Source organism: Capronia coronata (assembly GCF_000585585.1).
Source record: "Capronia coronata CBS 617.96 chromosome Unknown acBCG-supercont1.3, whole genome shotgun sequence".
Lineage (NCBI taxonomy): Eukaryota > Fungi > Ascomycota > Eurotiomycetes > Chaetothyriales > Herpotrichiellaceae > Capronia > Capronia coronata.
Genome location: NW_006912895.1, coordinates 1061665 through 1073714, shown reverse-complemented (window position 1 = coordinate 1073714; position 12050 = coordinate 1061665). Strand labels below are relative to the sequence as shown.

Below are 12050 nucleotides of genomic sequence, written 5' to 3'. Positions count from 1 at the left end.
TGTGAAGCCCATTTCCACCTACAACACAATGCCCGCTTGTGATGGCCCAAGCGACGACCTCGTAGTAGCATCTGCCTGCCGTCGTCCCATGACGGTGCTTTGGTCCTGACGCATCTGGCAAAACGCCAACACAGCAAACATGCCAAGGACTGCGTCGGAGTTTATATGCCGCCGTTTCCAAGCCCTCGCGCTAGCAATCTCCTTATCGTCCACTTCGTACGGTTAGAGTGGCACCAATGCTCCCAATCCGGTTAGAGTTCTGATAGGTAGACTCGGATAGGATTACTTTATTAGCGCGAAATCAGCTTCCCAACGGGACTGCAAAGACTCGACAGATCCACGATCGGCCTTCCCTCCTCGGACCTCCAGTGGTGCAAGCAGAGTTGTGATTTTATTGAGCCAGCTCGTTTTCCGATTGCTCGCTCAGCTCGACTCTTTCCAATCCCGTGAATCAAGTCAAACACTCTGTCGCCATGTCGGTCTCTCGATTGATCAGACCTGCCTCGAGGCTTCTGTCGCAGCGCTCAGCAATTCCGTCCTCAATACGCCCATCTCTCCGCCGAGTCGCGCCAGTCTCTGTACCTGTGATCAGAGGATATGCTTCGGAGGCGAAGCAAACGTTCACGGTTCGAGATGCTCTGCACGAGGCTCTCTCCGAAGAGCTTGAAGCCAACGAGAAGGTGTTCATCTTGGGAGAAGAGGTTGCTCAATACAATGGTGGGTGCTCCTGATCGTGAGGAGGTTTGAAACATACATTAAACCCTGCTTCCACAGGCGCATACAAGGTCACGAAGGGACTTCTGGATCGTTTCGGACCCAAGAGAGTGATTGATACCCCTATCACCGAGTCAGGCTTCTGCGGGTTGGCCGTCGGTGCGGCATTGGCTGGTCTGAATCCTGTTTGCGAGTAAGTGCAGCATGCCTTGATTGTGCCGGGTCACAGACCTTGTGCATCCAACATTTCGCAGCATTGCTGACCACCGCTGTTAGGTTTATGACGTGGAACTTTGCTATGCAGGCAATCGATCAAATCATCAACTCGGCAGCAAAAACACATTATATGTCTGGCGGTATTCAGCCATGCCCAATCGTCTTCCGAGGTCCCAACGGTTTCGCTGCCGGTGTTGCAGCCCAGCACTCGCAAGACTACTCAGCCTGGTACGGAAGTATCCCAGGCTTGAAGGTGGTCGCGCCCTACAGCGCGGAGGACGCCAAAGGTCTCCTGAAAGCTGCTATTCGCGACCCCAACCCGGTGGTGGTATTGGAGAATGAGTACGTTTATATCCCGGGACTCAGGTGAATACAGCTAACCTGGACAGGCTGCTTTATGGCCAAGCATTCCCCATGAGTGCGGAGGCGCAGAGGAACGATTTCGTCATTCCCTTCGGCAAGGCCAAGATTGAACGACCAGGAAAGGATTTGACCATCGTCACACTCTCTCGCTGTGTCGGTCTGTCGCTCGATGCTGCCGAACAGCTGAAAAAGAAATACGGCGTGGAGGCCGAGGTGATCAATCTGCGCTCGATCAAGCCCATGGACGTGGAGGCCATCATCAAGTCAGTCAAGAAGACCGGTCATCTCCTGGCGGTGGAGTCGGGATTCCCATCCTTCGGGGTCTCGTCAGAGATTCTTGCCTTGGGTTGCGAATATGCTTTCGACTATTTCCAGGCTCCTCCCGCGCGTGTGACTGGTGCTGAGGTGCCCACACCGTACGCCGCGAAGCTGGAAGAGATGGCCTTCCCTCAAGTGGAAACCATCACCAACTACGCAGCGAAGCTACTGAGAGTGTAGGAGGAAAGAAAGACTAGGCTGCCCAAAAAGCATTCTGTACGTGTATTAGCGCCAGCGTTTCTTCGAATCTGGGGACTGGATCCGGTGAATTGGGGGTTTACGAATGGCTGCCACATGGTCACCAGCATATATACTAGTTACAGCTTCAAATGCTTGACACCTTGCGTCAACCATGATGGTATCACCATTGTACATGTTTTGGTGTTCTCATCAACGGAGACGACCTCGCTTACGGGACCGAGGACACTTGACATGCAGTATGAACAATCTCTAATCATTATTCCATCAGTTATACTGTTCCAAGCATTGAGTAGAGCTGGCACCGACCTCAAAACGCCCGAATCAATAGAACGCCTGTCTCTTGTTCGTACTCGCACGAGGCAATCTATGTAGTGTCAAGAGGCCAGTCTTCCTCCCCAGCCATCTCCGTATTCCGGTAAAACCCGTATTCAGGCTCCAAGCCATAAAAGTGATCACTGTCCGACCTCGAGACAGAACAGTCTATGATCTGAACATTGCGCCAATAAGCGGCACAGCACCGTAGATCTTGTCCCAACTCTTCGCTTCCCACCCGGTCGCCATTCCAGCACGCCCAACCACACCGAGCCCACCAGCAATCCAGACAGCCGCGACAGATGCCGCGACACCATTGATGATCCGCGACCTCCACTTCCTTCTCAGACTGCCGGAGAGGCCTCCTTCGGTGATATACTCGCGCGAGAGCTTCAGGTACTTGGCCGCGCCCGTGACGAAATGCCAGCTCGCGATCGTCACGAACGTCGCATACCCCAGATGGCCTATCAGGGGGTTATGTGCGATCCCATGGGCGAAATACCGCAACCCGACGCCCGCCGAACTGCCCTCGACTTCTTTCGGCGTGATGCGCATCACCAGCACATGACCCACCAGCAGCGGATACATGATATAACCCAGCGCCGAAGTCAGCGAGACTTTAGGCCACGGTATAGATTTGCGCTGGGCGTGGGTTTCGGCGCCGTGCCGTTTCGCTACGACCCGCCGCCGATGGATGCGGAGCGCAATCCCCGTTGCAACATGCAGGGCGACCGGCGCGAAGACCATCAGCGGCTCGAGCGGGAAGGACTGGTAATAGGGTCGTGTGAGCAGGAGGTAGGTGTCGGCTTCGCGCACGTTGCGTGTCACCAGTGGGATCAGGGCCGTGTTGGTGTAGTGCATGGCGAGAAAGAGGGTCGGAGGAAATGTTGCATATTTCTGCACGGCGGAGAGGATGTGGAGTGTTCGAGCGGGCGTCAGGCCGAGGAAATTCGTGCTTCTTCGTGCTGAGGCCGAGAGTTTCTCAATGTCAATGTCGGATGGGTTGGTTGGGTAGTCGGGTGGTGAGATGCCATTGTGATCGCTGGACTTGTTGGTGCCGTTGGAGCCCCATGGGTAAGAGTCGCCGTTGTTGTAGTCCTCGTCGTCTTCGACTGGGCTTGGCTCGACTTCGTGTAGCGGGATCGCGGAGATCGAGCTTCTCGTGTCACTGGTGGTTAAGGGCGGGAGGTCTGGTGTCGGACCTGACATCTTGAGATATGGAAATGGAGGACTGGAAGGTAGAAGAGGAACTCGGAGGAGGATTGACTCGCTAGTGGAGTGATCAGGTCTTTGAGGTTATCGAAGCATCTTTGCGCGTGAGGGAGGGATTCTTCGGGCGATGGGTATAAGGGAGGAGTGGCCGCTCTGGCTTGTCCGAAGTGTGAAAGTACAAGTTCGTGACCGTGACTGCAACTGCAACTGCGTAGAGTCGCGTTGAGTTGAGACCAGGAACATGAACAGGACGATATGGAGAGCAACGTGCCCGAGCGACCAATGGGGATCGAGCTGATTACCGGGTGGAATCCGGGGAATGATTGCGTCATAAGTAATCTGTATAAACGACATTTACTTTGAATTGTCTCTCTGGAAAGGACTGAGTCTGTAATCATCATCTCATTTTTGAATCAACCTTCAGAAAGATGAGCATCGACAAACGGGGAAACGCCACTTTTCACGAGATCTCGCTATATCGCATCATTCGTCCAACATATCCAAAGACTTGAGTAGAAACTCCGCGCCGCCAAATGCCGATTTCATGGCTTCATTCTGCTTGCGATCCTTCCACGAGCTCACATTGATGGTCCAGATATTCATACCAGGCAACAGGGTGGCCGGCTTGCCGTACGGAGCATACCATTCCGGGACCGAATGCAGACGTATTGAGATGTGAAGTCTCAGAAACGATATTCTGGCCTCTAACCCTCTGTCCCGGTGACCGCGGAGGATGCAGAAATTACGCTGTTGCCAAAGCGCGGCCATGTCCACTGCATCGATACAGTCATCGTTCTGTACAATCCAATCATTCCGAAAAAGCAGCGCATGCTCTCCGTAATCATACTCGGCCGCCAAAAATGACTCGGCATCAACAGCAAGGTGTGCAGATGTCCCGCCCCAGAGCGAGCGTCGCCTGCCGAAGATGCACATCGGAGCGAATTCTTCGTCAAACCCGAACTTCATCCAGCAGATTCGCTCTCCGTGCTTGTCCTGTTTCTGCGGCGGGATATAAATTACTGCTACCGTTCCACGACCTTGAGGTATTGAAGAAAATATCGGCTTGCGAGGCAGGTCTGACACGCCGTGTTGAGCGTAGTCAATCGCAAAGCGCACTTCATCCGAGCTATACCGTGTGGTAGCACGCAACCCATCTCTGAAATGGTATCTGACCTGGAGAAGTTCTTCTACATCGTACCCGGGCAGGTCCAAGTCATGAAATCGAAACCCAGGCCACCGACGAAGCGGAGCATCAATGATGATCTGTCGAACGTGTACCGACCGTGTCCGACGCATAGAGTCCTTCATGACCTCCTTGATCTCCACGGGCTGAACGGTGGCTCCGACATACTGGACTCGGGCGAACTGTTCCTCAACTCGAGCTGAAGATAGCCGCTCGAGAAAAATGCCGAGCCTACTGTCTGGATAATCCCTCAGGCTACAGTTGAGAATGGCAAGATAAGTCTCCATGCCCCAGGGGATGGTGGTCAACAGAATAGACAGGCCGACGTTGGTGATGGAGAACCCCCCGGTACTGAGGAGTGTCTTTGTCGAGCGGACAACGTTTTGACACATGACGAATTGAGAAGGCGAGGTAGCTAACAGACCACTGTGGCCACCGAAGTAACCCTTGTGGCCCCGATCCCAAGCAAAGATCGAATGATCATCCGAATGTTTGATGATTTCTTCTTGCAGCCGGATGAACGATCTCTCGCCTTCTCCGTACAACATCGGCATGCTGACGTCGAAAAGACCCAACAGACTGTAGGCCCGATCTTCGACACGTTGTGTTACTCGCTTCGCAGCCCACGACATACGTTGAGCGACAGAACAACCTGCCGGGCCACGGCGGCCAACCAGGACATCGGTATCGATGCCAGTGACCCTGGAAAGGTAGGTTGCTAGTTTGTCTTTGGTCCCCAGGAACACCCAGTTCCGGTCATGAAAACTGACATGTTTGGGAGCGATAAGTTCTTGCAGTGTCCAACCCCTGGTGAACCACACACTGGCTGCAATATCTTGTTTGTGGATCTCAATGTCGCTGAGAAATGCAAAGCATATCTCGGCGTCTTTGTACCATCGGTACATGGAATTGATGGCTTCGGTCAACTCGGAAGAGCTGGTCTTATCGATGCAACAGGTGTCAACCCAGAGATATGATAGCCCTTTATTCCGCGTCATCCAGCATGCCGATTGGATTTTGCCGTAGCCCTTCTTCCCAAAGATCTTCGGCGCCCCCATTTCCTGAAATGAAACTTCTTCCAGTTCCCATCTGTGTGATAGGATTGCATAGTTGGGGATGTGGCCGCTGTGGAACTCCTCCAATTGCATGGTGCGTACGTTGATCAGACGCATGGCGACCGTGGCGCGCAATCATGAGCAACATGAGATATATCCTGACCCTTCGCAGCGTTGGATAGGCAGTCAGGCTTTTGGCAGCTAGCCCGCAGCCTTGTGAGCTTGGTCAATGCGGCGGCCACTGTTGAGATGCGAGACGCAACTCAGCGAGGACAATATATATGCACCTCACTTTGGAGACATGCCTTCCGCTCAACTACAGTTGGCGACGCATCATACCTACACACCGGCGCATAAACATTGGGACCAGCCTCAATCCTTCAAGCGAGTGACTCGAAATCCGAGGCTGGAGCTGGAGGGGCTGATTCGGCTTTGTTGGCGGAACTGTCCAACGAGTAGATAATGAATTTGACATAAAGCATATTTGCTCGACCGTACAAACTCTTCGGTAGATCACAAAGCGTCTTCCTGTCCCATACCAAACATTCTCACCGCAACGCCTGACGCCCTCTCCAGTCCCTGGCTTCTACGAGCCTTCCACTATACTAGTAGGTGGGTTGAATCGTCGTAAGGCACAGAGTCGCCGGACACTTGACCAACTCACATCTTCCAACAAACTCCTGCATCTAGCAGTTCGCTCTTCCATCATGGCCCCGGTAAGTCATAACTGGCACTCAAGAGCGAGTTCGCCGCGAAACAATACACGTCTTGTTCGAGTCTCGCCGCGACCTGCTTCTATTCCCTGTATGAGCATTATTGACTTAGTCCCTTATCTTCTGCAGCGAGGATTCACGCTTCCTCCCGCAAACACCCAATCTGCCAAGCAGGCCCGTAGTGCGTTCTTCTGCTCGCTATGTCAAAAAGGCTACAGCCGCATGAACGAGTTCGAGGCCCATGAGTCGTCCTATGACCACCAGCACAAGAAGAGATTGAAGGAGATGAAAGAAATGCAGAGACAGGTACAACCGAAGAAAGAAGAGAAGGGGCCCCTCATGCAGATCAAGTTGGGCACTGGTACGAAGAGTGCAACGGCGGCGGCGGGAGGTGGCGGCGGCTTCAAAAAGGGCGGTTTCAAGAATGCTTTCGCACCGGTCGAGGGCGAAGTCGCTGTCAAGGCTGAAAGGAAGGATGACGGTGATGGGACTACTCTCGAGAAGAAGGAGGAAGAGAAAGTGGACGACCAGGACAGCGATATGACTGATGAAGATGATTATTACGATCCACGCAGACCGACTGGATGTATGCCGGGCTGCGGGAGCTATGTTGCGGCTGGAGCTTGATCAGACACGAGGCCAACCTTCTCTGTTGATTGATGAACACTCGACCACTACACAGATCTCAGAGCCATGAGACTACCAGCGACAACAAACCTCTCTGGCCCCTGTGGCCCGCAGAAGTCTATCCGCATGCCAGATCGTTCACCCGCACCACCAGACTGTGTGAGATCGCCCCGGCGCAGTTGATGTGGCGAGCGAACGCCACTTGGCCCTGCAGCCCACTACTGGCCATAGTTCAACGGTGCAGGGCCTGTTTTCGTGGGGAAACTCAAATGCGCAGCTGCCAGACCAAACTGGCTGATTTGGACGAGTGCTCCGCTGGCAACCGGCCGCAGAATCTTCACATGGGAGGCTTGCGGCGGCAGCTTCGATGCGGCATATGACAATGTGTGCCTCTTGATTCTGGCGGTCGATGCTGCATGTCGTACTTTCTCTGCCGCTGCTACGTCTGGCGGACGTACTGTGGTCCTTGCAGAGCACTCCCTTTTCAAATGCATATCCAGCAGGGCCTTCAAGAACTCAATAAGGGTCCCATTCAAGTCTTCGCTCCAACAAGAACGACTCTACTGGCAATCCCCTCCAGACCTTCTGGCCGTCCACCACCTCAAAGAACTCTGGTTCAAAGCTGACCTGGGACCAACCATGAAACAATTTTCGCCAATAACATACTTCAGCCGCGGGAGTCAGGTATCGCTCACGGAACAGCTTGACGCTGTTTGAAGCGATGCGTTCCGCGTCCCTGTCATGACTTTGAAGCCACGAGATCTTCTCCGCAAGGTCGTCGTAGCTGCGCTCCACTTCGACAAAGTTCTGCTGGGGCCCGCTGGACTTCATCAGAGGGTGGTGATGCTGGATCCAGTCCATTTTGTGCGCGACCACGACTGACTTGCAGCTCTGGAGGTATTTCAGTCGTCCCGAGTACGAGTTTCCTTCCGTGTGAGCCAAATATTTGTACTGGCAATGCTCAGACATGGATTTGAGATCCTTGGTCATGGAGTCGCTGTCCTTCCACGTCAGAGCCTTTACATCTGCCCAAGGTTGATCTGCGGTGATCTCGAGGAGTTTCTCTCGCAACTCCAACCCCATGGTCGCGCCTCGCCAGAGAAGCTTGGGTATCTTCTTCGACCACGACCACCCTCCGTGGTCGGCTTGCTGTTCAGTTAATTCGGCTTTCATCTGGACTTCTCGCATAGTCCCGACTTTGGTTTCTGGCCATGACCAGAAGCCGAAATCAGGGATGAGCCAGATGTCGGTATCCTCAGCACGTCGCGCGTAACCCCACAATGGGACCGATGGAATGCGATCATCGGTGTTGAAAGCGAATTCAATGTTTGGAATAGGTTCGGGAGAGCTGAGAATAGCTCGGTGTAGAGCGTGGAGTGTAGCCAATTCGCGGGAATAGATTCGGCCTTCTGTTGCGATGACATAGAGCTATAAGATCGAACAGACAATATATGTTAGCCATCTATCAAGACACAGACGTACAGGAACAGGGCAGCTAGCGGCAATTTGTTCCAGAAATCGGTGTTGGACGTTAAAATTGGGTTGTTTCCATTCCACAGACATACCTGTTGATCGTAAATCATTGCACGCACATAGCCATTCCGCCTCGGGATTGAATCGATGTCGTCGAGAGTGATACGTGGACCATGCAACCTGGCATTCACGGGTCTTTGCACTTCCTCAAACAGCCCTGGGAAAGCTTGGTCGCATTGTTGCGAATCAAGCATCAGGTTGTTGGCATCTCTGTTGTAATGCCATGTTCCATCAAATCTACCCTTGCCCGCACCAAAGCCTTGTGCCGAGTGCGAGAAGGGCGTGGCATGCACCAAAAGGTACCAGGTAAGCAGGGCACAAGTCACCAATCCGAAAGGGAGGAGGACGAATGGAGCTCGATGAAGGAGCATGACTGTGGTTGTCGAAAGGACAGGGACAGGGACAAGGAGAGGCTTCGGGCGCGTGGCTCGATCATAGGATTCCCTTCTTGGAGTCGACTTCTTCTCATCTTATAATTCACCTGGACAATTGATATCTTGTAGTATGAGTTGCGATGATTGCCATCGGGTCGACTAGTACACGAGCGACAACTAGTAGTGATGGTGATCCCTCTGTACTGCTTGGTTGTTTCGGCAGAACTTCCTACACGCGTGCACCATTATTGGGGCCGCCGGATGTGACGTTTTGGGCGGCCCTTCAAATTCCCTGTTTTTGATGATTGCGGCTCCTGGAACTGAACTGCAGTGCCACTTGGTGCCTGACTGGTACATTGAGGGTACTCATTGATAAAGCGGCAGTAGCCATCGCCTAATCTGGGTGCGTCACGGAGCAGTTTTTCCCCGGTCTTGGCGCCCGATACATCATTTGAACTGAACCTGAAGGTCCGTCCAGATGTGATGAAGTGAAGCTCTTTCAACTCGTGTAATCTTGTCTTGATATTCGAGGAGGCGCAGGGGAAGGGGATGAGGTTGTTGTGTTCTTTCCATGTAATCCCGAAAGTGTGCGGCTTCACGGTCACCGGTATCTCAACGAACCCAGCCGGATTTGCATTCATTCCCCGGCGAGGGTTTTCCACAACCATATCTCGGTCAAATATGGCTTCTCGAGGACCTTCAGAAGCCCTTGTCATTGATGGGAGGAAGTACCGCCATGTTCGAGAAGGCCTAGCTACAATTCTCGCGCCATATGCCGACGACAAACCGGCAACTGGAAAACACGTCCGAAACAACGCAGAGGGCAATCAGGTCGTTTTTTACAATCCCATCCAACAATTCAACCGAGATCTAAGTGTTCTTGCCATCACAGTCTATGGTGAAGGCGCCGTCTTGGAGAAAGAGAAACGGTTCCGCCTGAAGAACCAGCATGGAAAGGCCAGACACCATAAAGGTAGTACGCGACAGCAAAAGTCTTCGGTCACGGCAATCGAGAGCAGCACCCCGGAACAGGTCAACGCGCTCAAACGTAAAGCCGACGACTTGGAGCAAGATGGTTCGAATGCAGACCCCAGCGAGACCGCCTCTACCGCTGCCAAAAAACCAAAGACAACTGACGGGCTTCTGGACGAGGATGAGGATGTAGTCGTTATGGAACTAAGTGCAGACCCTGCCGTTGGTGAAAACAGTAAACACGAAACAGTCTCAACCAACGGAATGACAGACAGCAATGCGCAAGAAGCCCAGACGACAGATCCAGCGACCACTGCGAAGAAACAACTGCCCTTCACCATCCTAGATGCACTATCTGCGACCGGCCTTCGAGCACTGCGATACGCCAAAGAGATACCCTTCAGTACAAATATTGTCGCAAATGACCTCTCGGCGGATTCTGTCCAGAACATCAACCTCAACATCCAGCACAACGAAGTCAAGGACAAAGTGCACTCCAATCTCGCCGACGCTAGAATGTTCATGTACAGTAAAGTCGGCAACGAAAAGCCCAAACAGGGACCCGATTATGTCCATCGATTCGACGTGATCGACCTCGACCCTTACGGCACCGCTGCACCATTCTTAGATGCCAGCGTGCAGGCCCTCCAGGATGGAGGATTGTTATGCGTCACCTGTACCGACGCAGGCGTGTTTGCTTCTACAGGCTATCCCGAAAAGACGTACGCACTGTATGGAGGCATGCCTGTCAAGGGCCCGCATTCGCATGAAGGTGGATTGAGATTGATTCTCAACGCTGTCGCTCTTTCCGCCGCCAAGTACGGTCTTGCCATTGAACCGCTGTTGTCTCTGTACATTGACTACTACGCTCGACTGTTTATCCGGGTTCATCGGAAACCACAAGATGTCAAACTTCTGGCTGGAACAACCATGACGTTGTACAACTGCGGACATGGCTGTGGGGCGTGGAAGACGCAACCATTGTTGCGGAACCAGCCACAAGTCTCGAGGAGTGGTGAAACTTTCTTCAAATTCTCTTTTGCCCAGGCGCCGGTGACAACGCCGAATTGTGAACACTGCGGCTCGAGACAGCACCTTTGCGGGCCGATGTGGGCGGGGCCTCTGCATAATCCGTACTTTGTACAGAGGATGCTGGATAGGGTGCCGTCTCTGGATAAGAAGATCTACGGCACAACAGATCGGATTCAAGGGATGCTCACGCTCGCTCTCGAAGAGGATCTCACGCTCCAGAGTTGGCCATCTGAGCCCTCGACACCATTGGAGACCAAAGATACGGAGAAGGGCAAGGACAAGAACAGCGACAAGCAAGCCGACAAGGACAAAGATGTATCAGGCCCAGACCCCCGAATCATCCCACGTCTCCCACCCAAGACCATCGACAGCAGTCCATTCTTCATAATGCCCACCCAACTAGCCAGGACCATTCACTGTGCCACACCCTCGGAAGACATGTTCCGTGGTGCTCTGCTCGGCCTCGGTTACCGCGTGTCCCGCTCACACTGTAAGCCCGGCAGTATCAAGACGAATGCGCCGTGGAGCGTGCTTTGGGAAATCATCCGAGAATTCATGCGCACCAAGGCGCCCATCAAAGAAGGTGCAGTGAAGAAAGGATCGGCTGGGTGGAATATTCTCGCACGGGTCAGGGGCACAGAAAGAGCGCAGGTCTCGGAACTGAAGGATAGTGCCAAAGACCAATTTCTGAGGTGTGAGACCAAAGATGATATGAAGACTGTATTGCAGGGGATGTTGTGGAGATTGGAGAATGAGAAGGCGTCGACCGTTGACTCGCAGGCCAAAGAAACCACAGCGGCGCAGTCGTCAACATCAACTGATCAACCGAAAGAAGGCAAGGACGAGGTTGGTGCTAACGGCGGTGTCAATGGAGAGAACAAATCTGATGCCGACAAATCAAATCCACCACAGCAACAACGTCGCCAATCACGCTCGCAAAGTCCTCCCGCCCCAGTGCCGAGTGAGCTCAACATTGTCTTTGACGAGAAACTGGGCAAAGAGAAACATCGTGGCAAGCTGGTCCGATATCAAATGAACCCAAGGGAGAACTGGGGTCCAATGAGCCGAGCCGGGAGGAGCAAGGTTGATGGCTGAGCGGTTGATCGTCCAAATTTGTTGACGGAAAAGCTGGATCATGCTCAATGTAAGGGTAACTATGGGCGTCCTTGTTCACTTTCGCGAATTTGAGCGAGAGATACTCCTGTTTTGTTTGCCCGAATGTACA

The 12050-nt window shown here is 53.1% G+C and overlaps 6 protein-coding genes across 6 annotated transcripts; 3 read left to right on the top strand and 3 right to left on the bottom strand.

Annotated features, from left to right (window-relative positions):
• Positions 1 to 473: 473 nt before the first annotated feature.
• Positions 474 to 1791, top strand: A1O1_03690 (pyruvate dehydrogenase E1 component subunit beta; the record flags this gene model as incomplete). Its single annotated transcript, XM_007724591.1, has 4 exons — positions 474 to 717; positions 775 to 907; positions 991 to 1272; positions 1320 to 1791. The coding sequence occupies 4 exons, from the start codon at positions 474 to 476 to the stop codon at positions 1789 to 1791; spliced, it is 1131 nt and encodes a 376-aa protein (XP_007722781.1).
• A 501-nt stretch (positions 1792 to 2292) lies between these two features.
• A1O1_03689 (uncharacterized protein) lies at positions 2293 to 3333 on the bottom strand (the record flags this gene model as incomplete). Its single annotated transcript, XM_007724590.1, has 1 exon — positions 2293 to 3333. The coding sequence occupies one exon, from the start codon at positions 3331 to 3333 to the stop codon at positions 2293 to 2295; it is 1041 nt and encodes a 346-aa protein (XP_007722780.1).
• A 486-nt stretch (positions 3334 to 3819) lies between these two features.
• A1O1_03688 (uncharacterized protein) lies at positions 3820 to 5691 on the bottom strand (the record flags this gene model as incomplete). Its single annotated transcript, XM_007724589.1, has 1 exon — positions 3820 to 5691. The coding sequence occupies one exon, from the start codon at positions 5689 to 5691 to the stop codon at positions 3820 to 3822; it is 1872 nt and encodes a 623-aa protein (XP_007722779.1).
• A 689-nt stretch (positions 5692 to 6380) lies between these two features.
• A1O1_03687 (uncharacterized protein) lies at positions 6381 to 6914 on the top strand (the record flags this gene model as incomplete). Its single annotated transcript, XM_007724588.1, has 1 exon — positions 6381 to 6914. The coding sequence occupies one exon, from the start codon at positions 6381 to 6383 to the stop codon at positions 6912 to 6914; it is 534 nt and encodes a 177-aa protein (XP_007722778.1).
• A 516-nt stretch (positions 6915 to 7430) lies between these two features.
• Positions 7431 to 8818, bottom strand: A1O1_03686 (uncharacterized protein; the record flags this gene model as incomplete). Its single annotated transcript, XM_007724587.1, has 2 exons — positions 7431 to 8342; positions 8480 to 8818. The coding sequence occupies 2 exons, from the start codon at positions 8816 to 8818 to the stop codon at positions 7431 to 7433; spliced, it is 1251 nt and encodes a 416-aa protein (XP_007722777.1).
• A 684-nt stretch (positions 8819 to 9502) lies between these two features.
• On the top strand, positions 9503 to 11920 carry A1O1_03685 (uncharacterized protein; the record flags this gene model as incomplete). Its single annotated transcript, XM_007724586.1, has 1 exon — positions 9503 to 11920. One exon carries the CDS (start codon positions 9503 to 9505, stop codon positions 11918 to 11920), a length of 2418 nt encoding a protein of 805 aa, XP_007722776.1.
• Positions 11921 to 12050: the final 130 nt, after the last annotated feature.